At 31.0% G+C, this 22,164-nt stretch overlaps 1 protein-coding gene across 1 annotated transcript; it reads left to right on the plus strand.

Moving 5' to 3' along the window:
* Positions 1-554: 554 nt before the first annotated feature.
* On the plus strand, positions 555-21,951 carry LOC115881653 (cytochrome P450 3A19-like). Its single transcript, XM_030899225.1, has 12 exons — positions 555-585; positions 644-850; positions 3,028-3,225; positions 3,302-3,477; positions 5,237-5,306; positions 6,653-6,785; positions 6,834-6,873; positions 16,396-16,496; positions 17,929-17,997; positions 18,064-18,229; positions 19,009-19,188; positions 21,775-21,951. Exons 5-12 carry the CDS (start codon positions 5,299-5,301, stop codon positions 21,936-21,938), a joined length of 861 nt encoding a protein of 286 aa, XP_030755085.1. The 5' UTR covers positions 555-585; positions 644-850; positions 3,028-3,225; positions 3,302-3,477; positions 5,237-5,298; the 3' UTR covers positions 21,939-21,951.
* The last annotated feature ends 213 nt before the right edge of the window (positions 21,952-22,164 follow it).

The following is a 22,164-nucleotide window of genomic DNA, read 5'->3' on the forward strand; positions in this document are numbered from 1 at the left end:
TTGAAACATTTCTAACAGGGTAATTTGAAACTAGTTTTTATTACTTTTTGCCACATTTCGCCGAAAATCGACCAGCGTGCGGCGCCTGTGTGCGCCGCACATTTCGCACACATGGGCGGCTCGGCCCTGCCAGCACTGATAAACCGGAATTTAAGTCGGGCATTTTAGATCCCCGTCACGTTTGACCTAAGTTTTTTGATATGTTCCTTCCTTAATCTTATAATTCAAAGCTTTTATTAGTAAAATACCACTGACCAGTAGTGGTCTCCGTTGGATCAACAGTGGTATTTATAAAGAGTAACTTTTTATTTTGTAGAATTCTTCTAGTGGCGAAAACACCGAAGTGTTTTCAAAAAATTCTATGCAGTACAAAATTCTGTATTTCTAAGATAATGGGATAAAAGGTTAATAATTATGTCTATGATGGCTATATCAATGTACAGTCCTCAATTCATGCCATTAGTTTTAATTATTTCAAATTACCCGTTGAAAACTATAAAATAAACTAAACCAGTAATTTTCGTTTACTTTGTATTTTTTTCTTTGTTGTTTAACTTGTACCCGTTTTTTTTTTAGTCAATTAACGTAAAATCACAAAACATCCGTGTTTTTTTCAATTAATTTCATTTTTTTTAAATTCTAGTTATTTTTCAAGTCAAGATTTTACAAGTATTCCGTATTATGGTATGGTTAAACATTGTAGCAGGAGTAGGTGTACTGGCAGTTTTGATAATCCTGAATGTAGCATGGTCGCTTTATAAAAAAAGACACATTTTTAAATTTGCGAAAAATTTTAAGGGTTTTACGTTCTATCCACTATTTGGATACTATTGGCGACTTAGAAACGCAGGTTAGTACCCTTGTAGTACATGGTTATTGTTAACTCCTTTATACCGGATGGCAGGCTATGATAAGTGCTAGGGTTCAGAACCGGGGGAAATCCCCGGGTAGTCCTGGTTATTTGATGTCTCTAAAGAATCGGGAATCGAAATTATTAATTCCCGGTTTCTTCGGTACTTTTGGGACTCAATTTCAGGATAATAATAATTAAAAAAAAATGTTACAAGCGAAAATCCATTGATACTTTCTAGCGGTCGAAATCAAACTCTTCTAAACAAGCAGTGATGCTATCTTTTAATGTTCTTAGCTTTAAAGTTCATTTGAAATTCTTATAAAGTAAAGTAAAGATCTTAAGTTAACGTCTCCTTTTTGCTGCCAGGGCTAATCTGGACGGGGCCTACTTTGTTTACGCGGAATCCGAACCGCGGTCCTCGGCCATATCATGGTCAATGGCCTACCGACTTGGCAAGTGTCTAAATCAACTCTTATTTACGAGAAATCCGATCTCATCCGGCCTCGAACCGGCGCGAATGAGCGGTGTGTGTCAATAGATTTTAAACTTTTGCCTTTATTGGACAACAGCAAGATACAGAGTTTCGAACCGGTCACCAGTCCATCCTCTAGTATCCCCTTACGTCGCTTAACTTCGGTGTTCTAATGGAAACCGGTGTTTCGACGTAGCTGGGCCGTTGCCCTGAAATTCTTATAGGCTCGGTGCATTTCAGTTGATTTCAAAAAATTTCGACCGCTGCGCTGTATACGGCAGAAATAACAAATTTTCGGTTACAGTTCACCTTCATCGCATTAAAATAATATTGAAATCGTAACTTTGTTATAATATTTAAATATTTTAGTTTCTTGCTAGTGCAGTTATTGAAACTATATAAAACACTCAGGCTACAGTTGGGGTTGGAACCTTTTGTGTTACAACAGCAAAATAAAATAAAACAAAACACTAAATCACCACAATACACCAAACACTTTTGGTGTATTGTGGTACTGACATGATTAAAACTGGATTGCTTTGACAGTTTTAATCATCTGCTGATGATGCTAACAATGCTAACATGGTTCAAAACGCGCGTTCACGCGTGTTTGATCAAAAGCAAAAATGGATTCAAGCAGTTCGACGAAACAAGTGAGTAATCAAAGTGCTCGTTATCTAATCAAAAAAATTAAATAGACGTATACTATGAGAGAATAAACTATATTTGCAATATTAATGTATAGATTCTTTTTTTAATCAACTAGTGATTAAATGTTTTATGAACATCTTCTAAAATTATATAGATTTAAAAAAAAATCGTTATAGCAGAAATAGCCCCAATTATGACCCCACTAGCAAAACCAAGAGTAAAACTATGCTCGCTACCACAGTTGAACTCATCTAAAAAGTTTCTTTAGCTGGAGTAATAAATTATAATACAAGTTAGACCTTCTGAAGATATCAAAATATTTACTTTTTTATTTTTATTTTTAGAATTTTCACAAATTATATTGCTACTTTTAGAATAATTATATAATAAATTTGCCGTATACTCGCTATTTACACCCGTGTATTTGTACCGTATGATCGAAAAAAAACGGCGTCCAGTTGGCTTGGAAATGACGATCGCTGACATTCCCCATATAATTTTACGTATAAAATGACAGCGATGTTCATTTCATAGCCATCGCTGACGCCGTTTTTTTTCGATCATACGGTATATATCAGTTGTTTACGATATTCTCCGATTCTCCGACAGCACCGGTGGAGATTGCGCCAAGCCTAACAATTATTGAAGTTTTAATATATTATTTTATTATTTAGTATAATGTGTTGGCTAAATATATTAGTTATGTTTTTATAGGCATTTACTTTTAATTGAAAATGTAAGTTTTTTTTTGAAATTTTGTTAAGATGTCACAGGTTTATGTTGCTTGATGTAAATTTGATGTTACCTATATTTTTTTTCAAAGGAAGTAAGACCTTAAAACTCCATTAAAAAGTCGTTAAAAAGGACCTTTAAGTAAAAAGGGTAAAGCCTTATAGCGATGAAAATCTACTACCATGACTTCATAGCCATCGCTGACACCGTTTTTTTCGATCATACGGTAGTTTAAACAATTTTTCTTTTTTATGTTATAACGTTGACATTCATTTTATTAAGGAATTTATTCCATATTCTCATGCTTCTTATTTTTTAGATGTCTACGAGGCGATACGCACAGAAGCCAAGGAATTGGGACTACCATGCAACTTATGGTTAGGCCATAACTATATACATATTACAGACGATGCAGAAGTTGTAAGAGTTATACTTAACCATCCAGATAGTTTGAATAAAGCTTGTGTCTATGATCTAGTCAAGATAGTATTTCAAGATTGCCTTCTCCTTTACGATGGTAAGTCTGGGCGCACAGAGAAAGAGCCAAACAGTTTTAGTGAAAAACGTTCTATAAACAGCAATTTTACTTTTAGCTGAAGATTGGAAAGTGCGACGGAAGTTTTTCGCGAAAAGTTTTAGCCAGCCTTTTACAATAATAGCAATACAATATACTTTTACAATAATAGCAATGTGTTGCTAGATGTGCTACGCAATGGTTACGAGGATCTCTTCAGCGTGTTTGGTCGTTATACCTACGACACATTTTGCGGTAAATATTAACAAAATATTAAAGTTGGGAAAATCAGAACTCCACTGATATTCCTTCGTTAGGCCTTTTAATGCCAGGACTACACCAAAGGACTACCAAAAGTCAGCGAGCAGCACCCTCACTCGCCGAATTTGCCGGCATCACGGGTTTGCACAGTTTGGTGTAGTCCTGGCATTAAAAAAACTAACGAAGGAATATCAGTGGCGTTCTGGTTTTCAATCATTGCTTAGACTTGAAATCATTGGTTAGGCCTGATATTTCGACCATTTATAGTCTGTCCAACAGAAGAATTCATGGCACTGACAATTGTGCATTTTAATGACCACGTTGGTAAATTGTATTTTATGTAATTTTTTGAAGGTCGTCTGTCGAAATCTTTCCTGATTCGTTGGACAGACAATATATACAGGGTGATCCATCACCAATATATACAGGCTGATCCCATCAGTGCGAGGAAGATAAATACCGTCATTGTTGTCGAAGATATGAAAAAAGTTTTATACATATATTGCAAGGTTTATAAAGGGGCGTATCTTAAAAATATTTTGTTATATGTATACAGGGTGTTACATAAAAAGTTATGATAAAGTTTTAATATTTTTTTAAATTGCATCCCCCATTTTTCTGTAGATAATTGGATCCGGCATAAAATTCTGCATATACACTATTCTTATTTGAATCACTCTATGGTGTTGCCATTCAATTATTGATTTAATAAAACTTTGGTTAAAAATATTATTATTCGAAAAGTAGTAAAAAACTAGAGTGAATATAACTTTATTAACACTTGGCTATATTTTCCTAAACAACAAGGATAACAGAACAAATACGCGTAGAAAAATTTACAATATTCTATACAGAGCATTTTTAATGGCGGGCGTAACCAAAATCGGAATATTTAATATACTATATCTCATTTTTTCTTAAATGCGACATTCTGTATATTATTTTTTAGTATTAACGATTTCGCCAACAGTAAATTTTTATCAAAGTCACCTAATATATGATCTTTGCCTGATATTTTACCGTTGAAAATATGTAACGTAATACAGCAAATATCTGCAAAATGGCTAAAAGTTTAGGAACACTTTAAATACAAAAAATGTTTACCATTTAATTCTACGTCTGAGAGAAAAGTAATATACAGGGTGTTGCCTTTAAAAAAACTGAGATGCAACATTTTATATATTTCGATTTTGTGACGCCATAAAAATACCCTGTATAGGATACTGTAAATTTTTCTACACGAATTTATTCTGTTATCTTTCATGTTTAGGAAAACATAGCTAAGTATTAACCTTAAACAAGGGTATTAATAAAGTTATATTCACTCTAGTTTTTTACCACTTTTAGGATATAATGTTTTTAACCAAAGTTTTAGTAAAGAAAGAAATAAAATGACAACATCGCAGAGTGCTTAAAAAAAAATAGAGTACTATATGTAGAATTTTAAGCCAAATCCAATTATCTACAGAAAAATGGGGGTGCAATTTAAAAAAAAAATTAAAACTTTATCATAACTTTGTTGTGTGACACCCGGTATACAACAAAATATATCTAGGATATGCCCCTTCATAAACAATGCAACATCTGTGTAAAACATTTTTTCATATCTTTGACAACAACGTCCTTATGTAGTGCAACCTGGTTACTGGTTGGACTTTCTCGCATTAATGGGTCTCCCTGTATATACTTAAGAAACAATTAAATGTAAACGAAATTGTAGCATTTTGTTGAATTTAAAATTATATTGTTTTAGACATAATTGTCGGCAAGAGCTTCAACTTACAAATTGATCCCAGCAATAGACTGATAGAGGATATGGACGCGTAAGTAGAGAATATTGTATTTTTATAAGTAGGGATGTTACAGTTGAGGGTTGCCAACCTTTGGTGTTAAAACAGCAAAATAAAACACTAATTCACAGTTACTACAGTTATATTTTTTAATATCCTGAAATTATTGCACAGGGTGTTTTAAAGTTAAGGTAAAAAACAACCCTTCAATTAACCCTGTATAATAAGCCAAATACTAAAGTTTATGAAGAACTGAGTTTATGAATTAATTAGAGTCAATAGATTTATATACAGTTTGCTAAAAAAATCATGGAAACAGAGCTAAAAGTAGAAAAAATGTAAAACTTTAAATTTGACGAAAAAATTCTCCGTAGCGTTTTTTTGCATTTGAGTGTATTTTTCTTTCGTTTGTATAATACCGGGTGCGTCTGAAAAGTAGCTCATCCCCTATAACTTTTTTATATTTTCAGATAAAAAAAGGGATTTTGTATGTTAGTATATGACAGAAATTGGGATTGACTGACGTATTCAATTGTTTTCGGTCACTTCCTGTTTCACCGGAAATGACTACAACTTTTGATTTTTAAATGGCACCTTCGGTATTTTTTTACTTTATTCGATAGAGAATGACACTCTGAATAGAATGACATATTATATGACAACTTTTGACACTTTCGCTTTAAAAAAAATGTATTTTAAATTTCAATCTAGAGTGACACGACTGTGTTTAAAACACTAATTTTTAACCAACAAGCCTTTGAAAAATAGATTTGATCGAATGTTTTTCGTGTCTTGTCCTGGCCGGTTAAAAGATGCCGAAATCGTATTTTTAATCATAACTCAATTTTTTCAAATAGGATGAGGGTGGCTCATTAGCATATTGGGAAAAAGCATTTTTTACGAATCATTTGATACCACACACTTGGTATTTCGAGTCAAATTGTCGTTATGAACCGCATGTTACAATTTCAAATAAACCATATGCGATAATGAAAAAATACCGAGGGTCCCATTTAAAAATCAAAATTTATAGTCGTTTCCGGTGAAACAAGAAGTGACCGAAAATAATTGAATACGTCAATCAATCCAAATTTATATCATGTATATACTAACGTACCAAATTTCGTTTTTTTATCTGGAAAAATAAAGGAGTTATAGGGATGCTCACCCCTGTAGGTAACTTTTCACTTTTGAGACGCTACCGAGTGTTTATAAGACTAAGATACATATAAATTGATTTTCTCAGAAACAGTAAACCGTTTCGTCATTTCAATTTTGTTTTAAAATTGCCAAAGTGATAACACCAAAGTTTTTATAATCCTATTACAAACAGTTGCTATTATTATTAACAGGGTATAAAAAAGCGAACTGAATTTTAGAGCCCAGAAATATTTGGGAGAAAATAGTATGGCGGGAATTACGTTTGGTCTTCTATTTCAACTGAAGGCTCTTGTTACTAATGGATGGAGCACGTTTGCACTGATAAATAAATTAAGAAAACTTAGTTCCAGTGTACGTATTAAATATATAATTGAAACAATTAACTAATATGCATTTTAGATGACCGACTTTAGGAGAAAAGAACTGCAGAAGTATCCAGGTACTTACTTTATACACCGCGTCCCATATAAGAATGAACACTACAGGGATATCAAATATAATTATTAAAGTTGCGCTTTTTCTGTTCTCTTTCTGCGCTATTCTGTTTTTCTTTCTGGCTTGATTTTAAAAGAATATCGCAATACAAATTTCACATTCCCATTGCTATAAACCTTTCCTGCTCTACAAGTAACGTGATCATATTTTCAATCTGATTATGAGCGATTTTCGGGCAAATTTCTTCAACAAAGCCTTAAAAAATCTTTATATTCCGTCAACTTCATAAAAAATTTAAGGTCTTGTGAAAGATCACTAACTTTCGTCTATTTTACCTATTTTATAATTAGGAGAACACTAGCGTGTACCAGCGACTTCGTTCGCCCGTCGAATTAATCATTTGTAATTTTGGTAATGGTGATGATAAAGCAAAGCAAGAATTTCCATTAACATACGAACTGGATAAAATTTTCTCACATTTATGTCAGTGTGAGAAAAAACAATATGGCGATATTATTATATAACTTGGTAAGATTTGAGAGGTAGTTTCATCTCGTTGGAATTTGACTTTCGAAAAATCCGTTTGCCAAAAATAAGCTTTTTACGTCAAGCACTTTAAGCAGAATCGTGGTTAAGAAATTACCCAACATTTTGGAACACCCTGTATGATTTTTTTTAAAATTTCAAAAAACTAAAAATATATTTTTTTTTAATTATGCTTGTCCAAGCGTTTTCCCGAAAGACTAACCGTTTTTTAAATAACAAATATTGTAATATTTGAGGGGCGTTTTCACCCTCTTGGAATTTGAGATTCGAGAAATCCCTTCTTTTCGAACCTCTACACCCCACAGTCAATCCGTTTGCTAAAAATCAGCTTTAAACGTCAAGCAGTTTAAGCAGAATCGTAATTACTCAATGGTCATATTTTATGAAACACCCTGCATAAATTTATAAAAAATCTTAAAATATGTAAAACAACAAAATAAAATATACATGTTTAAGAGTTTTTCCGAAAAACTCACGGGTTTTTTAAATGAAAAAGATTTTAATATTTCAGGGATAGTTTCACCCCCTTAGAATTCGAGTTTCGAAAAATCCCTTCTTATCGAACCTCTACACCCTAAAGTCAATCTGTTTTCCAAAAATCAGCTTTTTACGTCAAGCGCTTTAAGCAGTATCGTGATTAATCAATGACAAGATTTTTCGAAACATCCTGTAAACATTTTAAAAAATCTTAAAATATCTAAAAAAACAAAATAAAGTATACGTGTTTAACTTGAACTTGACCGTTTTTTAAATAAAAAATATTGTAATATTTGAGGGGTGGTTTCACCCTCTTGGAACTGGAATTTCGAAAAATCCCTTCTTATCGAAATTCTACACCCTAGAATCAACATGTATGCCAAAATTGAGCTTCTTACGTTGAGTGGTTTGAGCAGGATCGTAATTAATCAGTATGTCAGTCACTTAAGGATTTTATATATTAGCACAAATTAACTACAACAGATGCGATAGAACACCGAATTACGCGTTCAGGTTTCTGTGACCTTCAGAAAGAGTTCATAGACAATCCGCAGCAATGTATAGTTTGGGTTATTATTTGTTTGGGTGAAAATAATCTGCACCAATATGTTATCGAGGCATATAATCTCACAGTAATTTAATAGATTGCTCGTCATATTATATCAGTTCGTAGGAGATTAGGAAAAAAAAGATATTTATAGTATAAAAAATTAATTTATTTAACAAAATTTAATTAAAGATGTGACAAAATAGTTATTATTTATATATAGTTTATAGCTAATTCTATAGTTTTCATTATATCAAACAGCCTCTGAATGTTTTCTTCAGTGCAAACCAAACCAAACCAAATCAAAATTTAATATAAATAATTTTTCCATTTCCAGTAAATAAAATGAACAAATTTTTCCACTTTCATGATCAAAGGCTTTTAAATGGGTAAATAATTTCGAGTTATCCAGAGATTCGGATTCTTTTGCAAATTTTAGACAAATATCACATTGATGTATTTGAAGACCCTTTTAATTGATGTAGTCAAACATAATTAAAGGCATTTTGAGTTGAAAACATTTCTCAGAGGCTGTTTGATATAATGAAAACTATAGAATTTGACCACCCATGTGAGAAATTTCCTCTTATTTACATCATTAAATGATTTATTAGATTGAAAATATTTGATGTATTAAAGTTTACAAATAAAGATTTATATAGTCGAAAAAAGTCCGATAGAACCAATAGAAAGGTACTATTTTGTCACATTTTTAATTAAATTTTGTTAAATAAATTAATTTTTTATACTATAAATATCTTTTTTTTCCTTATAAATAAACACATTTGTATCCCATTTTAAATAAGATATACAAATTACCAAAACTTAGAAATAACAGTTCAAAAGTTCAACAAAAATCCTACACCCGTTTTTAAAAAGAAACATATAACCACGCACTATGTCATTCCAGCAAGCGAATACGACACAGCATAGGTTTCCGGACTAAACGACTGGTGTATTTACACCACTCAATAGGCGTGTGGGATATGCCGAGCGGTTTCCGATGCAGTCGCTTTCTTTCGCATCTGTTATTGGTTATAGGTAATTTGTGATATTAGTATAGATTTTTAAAAACTTATTTTTGGTAATTTTTGGACACCGGTGTATTTAAATAAACTTTTTATTAAAAAAACAACACGATCAAAAATGCTGTGATAAATATTCGACAGCAGTGTTATAAAGTATGTTTCAAAAAATTAATTGCTTACAATAACTGCTTGAATCGAAAATAATTAATCATGAAGACGCAATGACCAACTAATTTATTAGATATGTTTTCCCCCGTTTAACTATTTATTTCTTCTCAACATCAAGAACTTTGGTTTAGTTATCGTATATTATGTGTAATAAAACGTGTTGATAGATAAAAGCAAGTTACTCCTTTATTTTAAATGGAACACCCAGTAGGTATATTTTTCCGGTGTTCAACAGGGAATTTATATATCTTCAAAATATTATTAAGGTTGCCTACCCCTCAGGCAAAAATTTTCCTAGATATTTTAATTTTTATGATTTTGCGTCAGTAGGTCTTTATTATTTGAAAAAATCTAGGTGGCTGTGTTATATACTTTTTGTTAATTTAACAAAAATTAAAAATTGTAGAGTAGAATACTCAACGATAATAAAAAGATACACGTTTAAAACATATTTTAATTATTACAGAATTAAAACTAAATATAAACCTATAATTATATGAAAAAATTAGTTAGATGAAATCAAATGCTCAAAATGCTTCCTTTCCTGTTAACTGCATAAAATGATTGTCTTTTCATTTTAAAATGCATATGTGGAGTTCTACCTCGAAATTATTTCTGGTACACCCTGTATAATAAAGAACTACAGGTTTAGAATATATTTTTAGCCTACCATACCAACTGGTATGGTAGGCTATTCAGATCGGCAAAAAAAAGTTTTTTTAATTTCACTCAAAATGAGTTATTTGGGTCATAAATGACCTACATACCAAATATTTTCATGTCTGTCTGTCCGTCTGTAACACGATAACTCAAAAACCGCTAAACCGATTTTAACCAAATTTGGCACAAAAATACTGTTGCACCCGAGAATCTGGCCATTAGTTTTTGGTGGGGGTGGGGGGTTGGTAAGGGGGCATGAGAGGGGGTTAAAAGTTTAAAAAAATCCTAACTCCAAAATTACAGTAGCTAGCGAAACGCGGTTTTCAATTTAAGATTAGGAATAATATTTGCAATAATTATATATAATAATATTGCATGTTGATGCTTAAATGTATCTATTAATGTTTTGTTAAATGTTAAAATCTTTCGAATTGCGGACCTTTTTACAGCAACATTGCTTTAAACTGAGACATCCTTAATTAAATACCATTAAAGTGAAATAATAGATGTAGGAAAAACAATAAATACTCCTACTACATATTTTAACAATTTTTATTGTGCAAAACTGCCACAAACCTTCATATTGTCTTCTTTTTGGATAAAGATCCTTCAGCCCTTAAATCGACGAAATTTAATTGTTACATCCTTTATCAATTCTGGCAACACTGCGTATATCCATCTCTGTATTGCCTCATCTGTTCTTATGGAAATATATTCTTTATTATACATTTATGTATATTAATGTATAATAATCCATAATATTTACAATTATTATGGATTATTATACATTAATATACATCTTTATTATACATTATACTGTATTTGAGAAGTCATATGCTTTTAAAATACGAAATAAAGAAATCCAGGTTGTTATTTCGAAAAAATAAAGTTGATGATGACATCTCGGAAACGAAACGTCAGATTGAAAATCTATTAACATCAACTAGTCGAGAAGGAAAAGTAGCAATGGGAATGTGAAATTTGTGAGGTTATATCTGTGCAAAATCGGGGTAAGAAAAAAATAAGATTAAAATCGTTGTAGGGTTCAACAGGGTGCAACTTTTCTCTAATTTAATCATCTTTCTACGAGATCTCTGTGGTGAGCATCATTATATGGGACACCGTATACATATATAATATAACAAAGAAGTCTTTTTGACACAAATTTCAGTGTCTAGTGAATTTGCTATAAAATTCTTATTGCAAAAATGCCGTAATGTGATAATCTATAGTCCGTTCAACGAGTCGGAAAAAATTGTGACAGACGACTATATATGTATATTTATTTGATATAGTTTTAGTCACGTGATTAAGCTTGACCGGCACATGTTTTCTTTCAGTCAAAATATTTTAGAAAACAAAAATAAATTATTATAAATACCGGGTGCGTCTCCAATAACTTTTTTATTTTTTCAGATAAAAAAACGAGATTTGGTACGTTAGTATATGACATAAATTGGTATTGATTGACATATTCAATTGATTTTTTGTCACTTCCGGTTTCACCGGAAATGACTACAACTTTTGATTTTTAAATGGCACCCTCGGTACTTTTTTACTTTATTCGATTGAAAATGAATCGAATGACATATAATATATCAACTTTTGACATATTCGCTCAAAAACAAATTTTATTTTAAATTTCAATGTAGAGTGCCATGACTGTGTTAAAAACACTAATTTTTAATCAAGGAAACTTGGAAAAATAGATTTGATTTGTCTAATGTTTTTAGTGTCTTGTCCTGGCCGGTTAAAAGATGCCCAAATCGTATTTTTAATCATATCTCAATTTTTTCAAATGGAACGAGGGTGGCTCATTAGCATATTTTAAAAATGCATTTTTTTACGAATAATTTGATACCACACACTTGGTATTTCGAGTCAAATTGTCGTTATGATCCGCATGTTACAATTTCAAATAAACCATATGCGAAAATGTCAAAAGTTGACGTATGATATGTCATTCGATTCAGAGTGTCATTTTCTGTCGAATAAAGTAAAAAAATACCGAGGGTGTTATTTAAAAATCAAAAGTTGTAGTCATTTCGGGTGAAACCGGAAGTGACAGAAATCAATTGAATACGTCAATCAATCCCAATTTATGTCATATTCTAACATACCAAATCTCGTTGTTTTATCTGAAAAAATAAAAAAGTTATAGGGGATGAGCCACTTTTGAGACGCACCCGGTATATGAACAGTTATTATTTACATTAACAAAACTCACCTTTTTAACAGCACTGGGCCATTACTACCGCTTTCCCGTTCAAAATATTCTAATAAAGTTGCGATGGGTTTTTTGCAATCTTGTACCCACTTCGCACTAAAAGAAGCTCTAAAAAGAACAATGTTCGACTGCAAGGGCTGCTAAAATTTTTAAGCTTAAAGTATCACAACGCACAATTTAATTACATCAAAAACTCAACAAAAAAATAAAATAAATGTGACAGAAATAAACAAATAAATGTGACAATTTGATATTTTTTACAGCAGAGCTACCACCTGAAACCCCATCGGGAAATTTAAATTCCAGTTAGTCAGACCGTCGCCGAATATATCCATGGTTAGCCCAACAATGAATTTAAAAAACGCTCCCTCGATTACGTAACTAAAAGTTTAATTGGGGTATCGAATATACTTTTGTGTGTGCTGTTGAATTATAATCAATTTTTAGAATACATTTTCTTTCTACAAATTCTTTCAAAATTGTAAGAGAAAAAATGATTGAAGTGATAATTGAAAGTATTTTCTTCTCTCCAATAGTAATCACACTAGAACATTGCTTACTTTTTATATACAGGACGAGTCAAAACGTTATAAAAATACAATGTTTTGATCCGCTTTTATTTTATAAATAAAATGCCTTGTAAGTATTTTATATCATAAATGAACACATTTTTTATCCTACAGTTTTATGTTTTGTTAAGCACCTTGTATATCCAAACTCGATAGTAAAGTTATTGAGTATTTTTTGCTAATAAAACACATGATTTGTTTTTTACTTTTTAACTATAATACTTAATGAATACTTACTAATTAAACAACAAGCGTTCCTTCGTTTAAAAAAAATTATCTACGAAAATTGAGCATTAGTGATAACAATGTTTTAATTAATTAATGAACTTTTAATTCTCAAGTTAATAATTATAACGAGTCATTGTGTTTACTCAAAATTAGCTATGGGAACTATCGAATGAATTAGACTATCGAATGGTTAATGAATGAATGATTTCAACTATCGAATGGTTTTATTCGAATAAAATCATTCATTCATTTGTATAGTAAAGCATATGTGACAACCTCGCCGTGCGACTAAATGGTTATCGTTGAGCCACGACTATCGAATGCTTTTGATAAATGAAATTTAGTATTCGTTTGATTTTTGTATGCGTCAGTGCATTATTAGTTCTTCCAAATTTAGTATAATTATTAGTATCTTCCAATATAGCATTATTAGTATCTTCCAAATTTTTATAACTTCGCCGTATAAATACTGTGCTATTTTTGCGTTTATTAAAATAGTTAAAATACTAAAATAGTAGTTATTTTTTAATTTTATTTATTGACGATTGTGTGCATGTGCAGGTGGTCAAAATTTTTCCGAAAATTTGTGTGGTTTTCCGTAGTCCGATCTTTCAATTATTTAATTTTATATGGTATATGGTCTATTTTTTAATAGGAAATTTTGAGAAGTAGCAATTTTTAAGAGAGATGAGATGAACTTACAATTAATTTTAAAAATACATATTTGTATTTTAGATGTTTTAATAATATGAATTAGTTGAACTTAATAATCATATTTAAGTAATGTGGTTAAGTAAATGGGGTTATCGAACTCAAACTGTGGGGTGAGAAAATTAAAATGAAAGTTTTACACGTGCCAATTAAAAAAAAAAGTTAACGATGTTTGTATTTTGTTTATGCTAATTCTCTTACATGTAGTTTTTTGCGAAGAAATATTTCATTTATTTTTTAAAGTAAATGCCAGTAAAAGTAAATATAATTTTTAAATAGTAATATAAAGCACCTAATATAAATAATTTTGATTTCTAATTTTTTATTTATATTTTCGTTCCATTACACTGCATGCTTAGAAAATTAATAAATGTTTATATTTCATGATTTTAAAATTTGTTGTTAATATAACAAATTAGTTCTGTAATTATTATTATTTAATTGTTGCCAAACGTTGCCAAAAAATTTAGAGACTATTATTTTTAAATAGGATCTAATATAAATAATTTTGACATCTAATTTGTTGTTTATATTTTGCTACTACTTAAAAAATATTTATATTAAATCATTTTAAATTTTGTTGTTAATAGGTATAACAAATTATTATTGTTATTATTATTTATTAAACCAGTCTTTGCTTAAAAACATTAAAAATAATTTTCTTATAACAAGTATTATTGCAGTGTAACAACAGAATATTAATAAAAAAAATGCAGAATATATAGACATACTATCCCTAACTAAAGCCAAACAATAATATTCTTTGCTAATATCAACTAATACCAAAATATGGCAACAGCGCCCTTCATAATGTATTTTCTGTGTAAATACTAGCACCTCAATAAAAAAAATAATGTGTCCTTATCTATATCTGACTCCGCAAAAAATCAAAGATGCCGGCTTCTTTCATAGCATTGCCACCGACCGCTGTCGGGTTTCTTGGAAAGAAACCTACGTCGCCGGGCTACAACTAAAATTCAGTTAATATTTTATTATAATCGATCTCTACGAATAAATGAATTTCATAAATGAATGAATTTTATAAATGAATGGTTTTTGCTGCCGAATTACTAGAATACAATATTTCAAGGCAGATGACGCATCTATTCGATAATTTTTATTCGAATAGTTTTCAACGAATGTTTTTTACTAACTATCGAATTATTCGAATGAATTGCAACTATCGAATGTTTCGATAGTATTCATTCGATAGTTCCCACTACTACTCAAAACTCAAAATACCTATAAATAAAATAGCTTTAAAAGCCCAAAAAAGGTTCATGGCTTGATTGGTTATATTTCTCTACTTATAAAATCCATGCGGGAAAAGAATTTGAGCCATTCTTTCTCTCAATATGCTCCAGCCATCTCAGTCTTTGTGATCGTCGAAATTTGACTAGGGAGTAAGCTGTGTTGGAGACTTGGTAATTAGCAAAGATATTAAATTAATATCTTTGGTAATTAAGTACTTATGTTAAATTATTTTTTTAGCGAGATAGCAATTTCTAAAATAAGAAATTAAAGAAATATACCGGGTGCGTCTCAAAAGTGGCTCACCCCTATAACTTTTTTATTTCTTCAAATAAAAAAAAACGAGATTTGGTATATGACATAAATTACGATTGTTTGACTTATTAAATTGTTTTTGGTCACTTCCTGTTTCACCGGAAATGACTAAAACTTTTGATTTTTAAATGGCACCCTCAGTATTTTTTTACTTTATTCGATAGAAAATGACATTCTGAATAGAATGACATATCATATGTCAACTTTTGACCTTCTCGCTTAATAAAAAATTATATTTAAAATTCAATCTAGAGTGCCATGGCTATGTTAAAAACACTAATTCTTAATCAAGGAGCCTTGGAAAAATAGATGTGATCTTTTAATGTCTTTAGTGTCTTGTCCAGGCCAGTTTGAAAATGCCCAAATCGTTTTTTTAATCATATCTCAATTTTTTCAAATGGAACGAGAGTGGCTCATTAGCATATTTGGAAAAAACATTTTTTTACCAATAATAAATTGATACCACACGCATGGTATTTCGAGTCAAATTTTCGTTACGAACCGCAAGTTATAATTTCAAATACACCATATGCGACAATGTCAAAGTTGACATATGTTATATCATTCTATTCAGAGTGTTAAATTCTTACGAATAAAGTAAAAAATACGGTCATTTCCGAGTCGATAGTCATTTCCGGTGAAACAGGAAGTGACCGAAAACAATTATATATGTCAATCAATCCTAATTTATGTCACATACTAACATACCAAATCTCGGTTTTTTAATTAAAAAAATAAAAAAGTTATAGGGGTGAGCCACTTTTGAGACGCACCCGGTTTATAATAAACCTGATTTTAGTTGTAGGATCCCAGTTATCGTTTCTGGATGCAATGATAAGCCGAGGTGACCTTTTTCATCCAAGCATTATGTCCAAAGAATTACTGGTTTTTGCATTAGCCGTAAGTAAACATGAAACATGTACACGTATTATTAATAAATACTATCTATACTGGTTTATACATAAATACTATAGTCACGTCTCAATTTCAATCTGTCAAACAGCCTCAGGGTGAGTCCAGACCATCGTAGAAAAAGTAGAACTGTGGCTCGGCGTATCGATGCCCTGCAATTCTATGGCCTGAAATTTTTGACAGATGAATTTTCGAAAAATTTCAGCCAATAGAATTGCTGGAGATCGATACGTCGCGTTGCGTCGATCCGGTGTTCTGCTTTTTCTACGATAGTGTGGATTCAACCTCACTCTCAGTTACTGTAAAAAATACCGTGTGATTTTAAAAAAACGGCGTTCAGTTGGCTTGAAAACGAACATCGATGATTACAGTTGGGGGTTGGAACCTTTGGTGTCACAACAGCAATATAAAACACTAAATCACCACAATACACCAAGACACTTTTACTTTTGTACTGGACGCGCGTTTCGCTTACCATGTTAGTATCATCAGCAGATCCGACCAAACCAAACATGACAGCGTCCTCATTTCATAGCCATCGCTGACGCCGTTTTTTTTTCGATCATGTTGTATATCGTGGTCTTTAATTTCAAGGGTTAATCCGTTACCGACTTTACCGTCAGTTTCGTCATCGATATTTTTTTTGTTTTGACAGACATCTTTTCTTAAAAAGTTTGTTGTAAAAATTTCAATGATTAAAATACAGGATGTCCCAGAAATAAGTGCAAGCAATTTAAGGGGTGGTAGATCTCGATAAAAGAAACATATTTTCTCTTTATCGTATTTCAAATAAGTCCAAAATAACGGAGTTATTTTACATTGAAAATTTCCAAAAAAATGATTTTTTGCTAAAATTTTGAGAACCACTGGGTCTTTTTTGGATTTTCTTTCTTGTAAATTTAATCTAATACCTATGTTGCCATATTATCAAGAAATTATGCTTTAACTAAAAACCAAAAAAAATTCAAAACATTTTTCAAAAAATTTCAAATTTTCAAATTTTTTTTTCGCGAAAAAACTTCATAGGCAGGTTTCTGAGGTTGAACTATACTACCATTTAAAATACTTGCACTTATTTCTGGGACACCCTGTATAAGCAGAATAGGTATAGCTTATGCACTGAATTCATTTACTACAATAAATATACTTGACAAAAAATAATTGGAAAAAATTTCAGCTAAAAACGGAAGAACTAATAATTTACTAAAATTACTAAAATAAAAAATTGAAAGCGACAAGAAAAAATGGGTAAACATTTGACTATTTTATCTATAAAACACAATACAGAAGGTTTCGTATTAATATCTTTAAAGTAATTGGAATTCCGAGATAAAAATCTCCGGGTACTCCACAGTAATATACTTTACGAAGATTTTCCTCAACGAAAAATAATGATAGTAATGACTAAATAAAATTTTAGGCTACAGACACTACTGGAAACGCATTGGCTTTTACTTTCACATTATTGGGAATGCATCCAGAAATCCAGGTAAATTTACAAAAAAAGAGAATTTTGGGATAGGTATTTAATTTTGATTATAATTTTTAATTAAAGGAAAAAGTATATGAAGAGGTAATAACGGAGATTGGTCGCGATACACCAATTGAAATAGATCATTTACCAAAATTGAAATATACGGAAAGAGTTATATCCGAAAGTATGAGAATACTTCCGCCCGTTAATATGGTGGCCAGATATATTAATAAGGACATTCAAATTGGTAAGCACTGTTTTCATTCGATTACACTGTATTACATAAAATAGGCTAATCAAATTAGAGGGGTAACTTGGACATAAGTGCTGGAAAACTAATTATTGATTTGATTGGTTCATTTGACGTGAAAGAAAAGTTTCCTTGACGTATTCCATGTGACGGACGACTGAATGTCACTTTAATGCAATTTTCGTACTTAATGCAAATTAAAGTACTGTACCCAAAATCTGTAAATCTACGGATTAATCAGTAGTTCTGGCAACAATGTCTCTAACAACCACTCACTCTGTCGACTGAAAGCTAGAACTACGGTACAGTATTCTTTATCCCCTGCGCTGTAAACAACTATCAGCGCCAACTAGATCAAACCTTGACAACTATCAGGGCGCAGCGACGCAGAGCTAAACTAAATTTCAGAATTCTCGGACAGGCTGACGGTAACGCCAGCTACATCTCGGACATGTTTTGTGCCACGAAATCGTCCATAAGGTTGCGCATCTTCTTATTTCTTCAATCAGCAGTAATACAGAAATATTGGCTAGACGCAACGTTTCGGAACTATAGGCAAAAATCTAAAATAATTCGAAGAATTTACTCATCTTTTGGTCCTCCTGAGTCGAGCGGCGGTCGAGCAACCGTGCAAACCTATAGGAAACTTTTCTTTCACGTCAAACGAACCGATCAAATCAATAATTAGCGTTCCAACACTTTTTTCCTAGTAACTCCTCTAACATCAACAATAAGAAAAAAGTTTGTCCATTGTTGATCGCTTGGTATATTTTTAGGAGACAAAACATTTCCTAAAGGAGCCAATGTACTGATTTATACCCTTGCACTTCACCGTAATAGCAAATATTGGCCAAACCCCGAGAAGTTTGACCCAGACAGGTTTCTACCAGAAGAAATTGCCAAAAGACCGTCGTCTTGCTACATACCGTTTTCGTGGGGGCCAAGGAATTGCATAGGTGACTATCAATTAATCAATCAATCAATCAAATGTATAAATATTCAGCCATCGTTCAATGTCACATTATATATTGTCGAACTCTCTCGCCAACTCTATCGCCGAAATCATTTGCCAGAACAGTACTGCATATTCTTTTTAGTTATTGTCATTTCATTTGATTTGGGGTTATCATTTTATTGACGGACATCGATCAATGTCAAAATTAAAATTTGATTGATGCTGTAAAATAAAATTCAAATATTTTTATTGAAAAAATGCCTCAAAGATTTAACTAAAATGAACAAGAGATCATTGCTAAGCTTATAAAGAAAGAGAGGCTGACATACCCTAAAACTCATATTTGATAAATAATGATGACGTAACGGTGAACGATGGCTGAACAGTCTATATAGGATGCAAAAGAAATTGCGAGGAAACGATAAGAAGTTATTTGTTATTTCTGTTTGAAAAATTAAAACGGTTTTCAGTCTCAACTAGCGGAAACATGTTCACCAACTCATTACGCACATCACTCATTACGTAATCCAAATATAAAATATATTAAAGAAGAATTAAATTATTGGGCAAACCTACAGTAAGATTAGTCATGAAACATGACTAAAACATGACTACCCGTAGACACAGTGTTTCTGCCTTCCGGCTTTATCAATACGGGAGGAATTAGCAACGATGAACTAGCGAGCCTAAAAAAAGAAAAAGGGAAGCAAACCGATGGCGAAAAACCGCTGGCGCTGCGGAGGTACACCCTGTATAATATATTTTAAACAAAAGATGTTATCGTGGGGACTGTAATAAAAAACAAGAATAAAATTATTAGGCAAACCCACAGTAAGTGTCTACAGGTAGTCATGTTTTAGTCATGTTTCATGGCTAATCTTAACCTAACCTACAAGGTTACGTTAGGTTAGGTTAAAAAAAAATTGCCCAATAATTTAATTTCTTCTTTTTATTACAGTCCCCCCGATAACATCTTTTGTTTAAAATATATTATACAGGGTGTCCCAGAAATAAGTGCAAGTATTTTAAGGGGGGTTTAATTTTTTAATTTTATATGGTATAGTATGGTTAGGTTAGATTGCATTCTTTTAATGGGAAATTTTGAGAAGTAGCAATTTTTAAGAGAGATGAGATGAACTTACAATTAATTTTAAAAATGCATATTTGTATTTTAGATGTTTTAATAATATGAATTAGTTGAACTTAATAATCATATTTAAAAAATGTGGTTAAGTAAATGGTTATCGAACTCAAATTTTGGGGTGAGAAAATTAAATTGAATGTTTTACACGTGCCAATTTAAAAAAAAAGTTAACAATGTTTGTATTTTGTTTATGGTAATTCTCTTACATGTAGTTTTTTGCGAAGAAATATTTCATTTATTTTTTAAAGTAAATGCCAGTAAAAGTAAATATTATTTTTAAATAGTAATATAAAGTAATATAAATAATTTTGATTTCTATTTTTTTATTTATATTTTCCTTCCAATGCTTAGAAAATTAATAAATGTTTATATTTCATGATTTTAAAATTTGTTGTTAATATAACAAATTAGTTCTGTAATTATTATTATTTAATAAACCAACGTTGGCATTTAGAGACTATATTATTTTTAAATAGGATCTAATATAAATACTTTTGACTTCTATTTGTTGTTTATATTTTGCTACTACTTAAAAAAAATGTTTATTTTATTAAATGACATTTTAAATTTTGTTGTTAATAGGTATAACAAATTATTACTGTTATTATTATATTATCTCTTAGGTAGATCTCGAAAAAAGAAAAATATTTTCTCTTTATCGTTTTTCAAATAAGTCAAATAACGGAGTTATTTTACTTTGAAAATTTCCAAAAAAAAATATTTTTTGTTAAAATTTTGAGAATAAACTGGATCTTTTCTGGATTTTCTTTCTTGTAAATTTAATCTACTACCTATGTTGCCAAATTATCAAGAAATTATGTTTTTTAACTAAAAACTAAAAAAAATTCCAAAATTTTTTTCAATAAATTCCGAATTTTACAATTTTTTTTTCGCGAAAAAAACCCTCATAGGCGTGTTTCTGGGGTTGAACTATACTACCAGTTAAAATACTTGCACTTATTTCTGGGACACCTTGTATATTTAAAAAAATCAGCCCAATTTACAGGGTACCCACTGTTCTATATTTTGAAATTCTTTCAGTTTCAATACTGAATTATTGTCTACCACGTTCAAAGAGATCAATAATTTAGCTACGATTTGCTTAATAAATCATCGAAGTCAAGATAGTCAAACATATTGCCATATTGTTGAAATTTCCATACTTGGATAGCTAAAGATTTTATTATAGCTAGATATCGGCCCCATGTTAATATGGAATTTTTTTTTTACAAAGCAGAATCAGACCAATGTTAATATGAAAAATAAATTTTATTTTTACGAGAGGAATCTCCCCACGAGAGATGGCACATGTTTTTTGGAACACCCTGTATATTGAACTTTAACATTCATGAAAATTTTAAAGTGTCTATTTTTCAATCCGGTCAGTGTATAATGAAAATAAATCTAGTTTCTTTTTATAATATTAATGCAATATTTTTATAGGCAAAGTATACGCAATGATGTCTATGAAAGTGGTGGTGGCCAATGTGATACGAAACTTTCGGGTATCATCCAAGTATCGCTCGATTGATGACATGGAGATGAGATGCTTTATCACAATGAGAACGATAAATGATATCGACTGCCATTTTTCACCCAGAAATTAATTAAAGATATTTTAACAACTAATTATATTTATTTTTGTAATCAATAAAGTGATACAAAGATAAATAAGCATAGTTTTATTGACATCGAGTTATCAAATTAGATCGTTTATATTTGGGAGCATTTTATCTATACCGGGTGCGTCTCAAAAGTGGCTCACCCTAGTTCAGTCATTGGGGATCAAAAAAGGGGCCTGCTTTGAAAAAAGTCCGGAAGTTTTGAAATTTA

The sequence above is a fragment of the Sitophilus oryzae genome, unplaced genomic scaffold (genome assembly GCF_002938485.1).
Source record: "Sitophilus oryzae breed Bouriz unplaced genomic scaffold, Soryzae_2.0 scaffold_172_pilon_pilon, whole genome shotgun sequence".
Classification (NCBI taxonomy): domain Eukaryota; kingdom Metazoa; phylum Arthropoda; class Insecta; order Coleoptera; family Curculionidae; genus Sitophilus; species Sitophilus oryzae.

Excerpts from the sequence above, each read along its gene's own strand:
- LOC115881653 (XM_030899225.1), top strand. Across the intron at positions 6,874-16,395 it reads AGAACTGCAGAAGTATCCAG|TTGTAGGATCCCAGTTATCG; the intron begins GTACTTACTTTA and ends ACCTGATTTTAG. Across the intron at positions 16,497-17,928 it reads TACTGGTTTTTGCATTAGCC|GCTACAGACACTACTGGAAA; the intron begins GTAAGTAAACAT and ends ATAAAATTTTAG.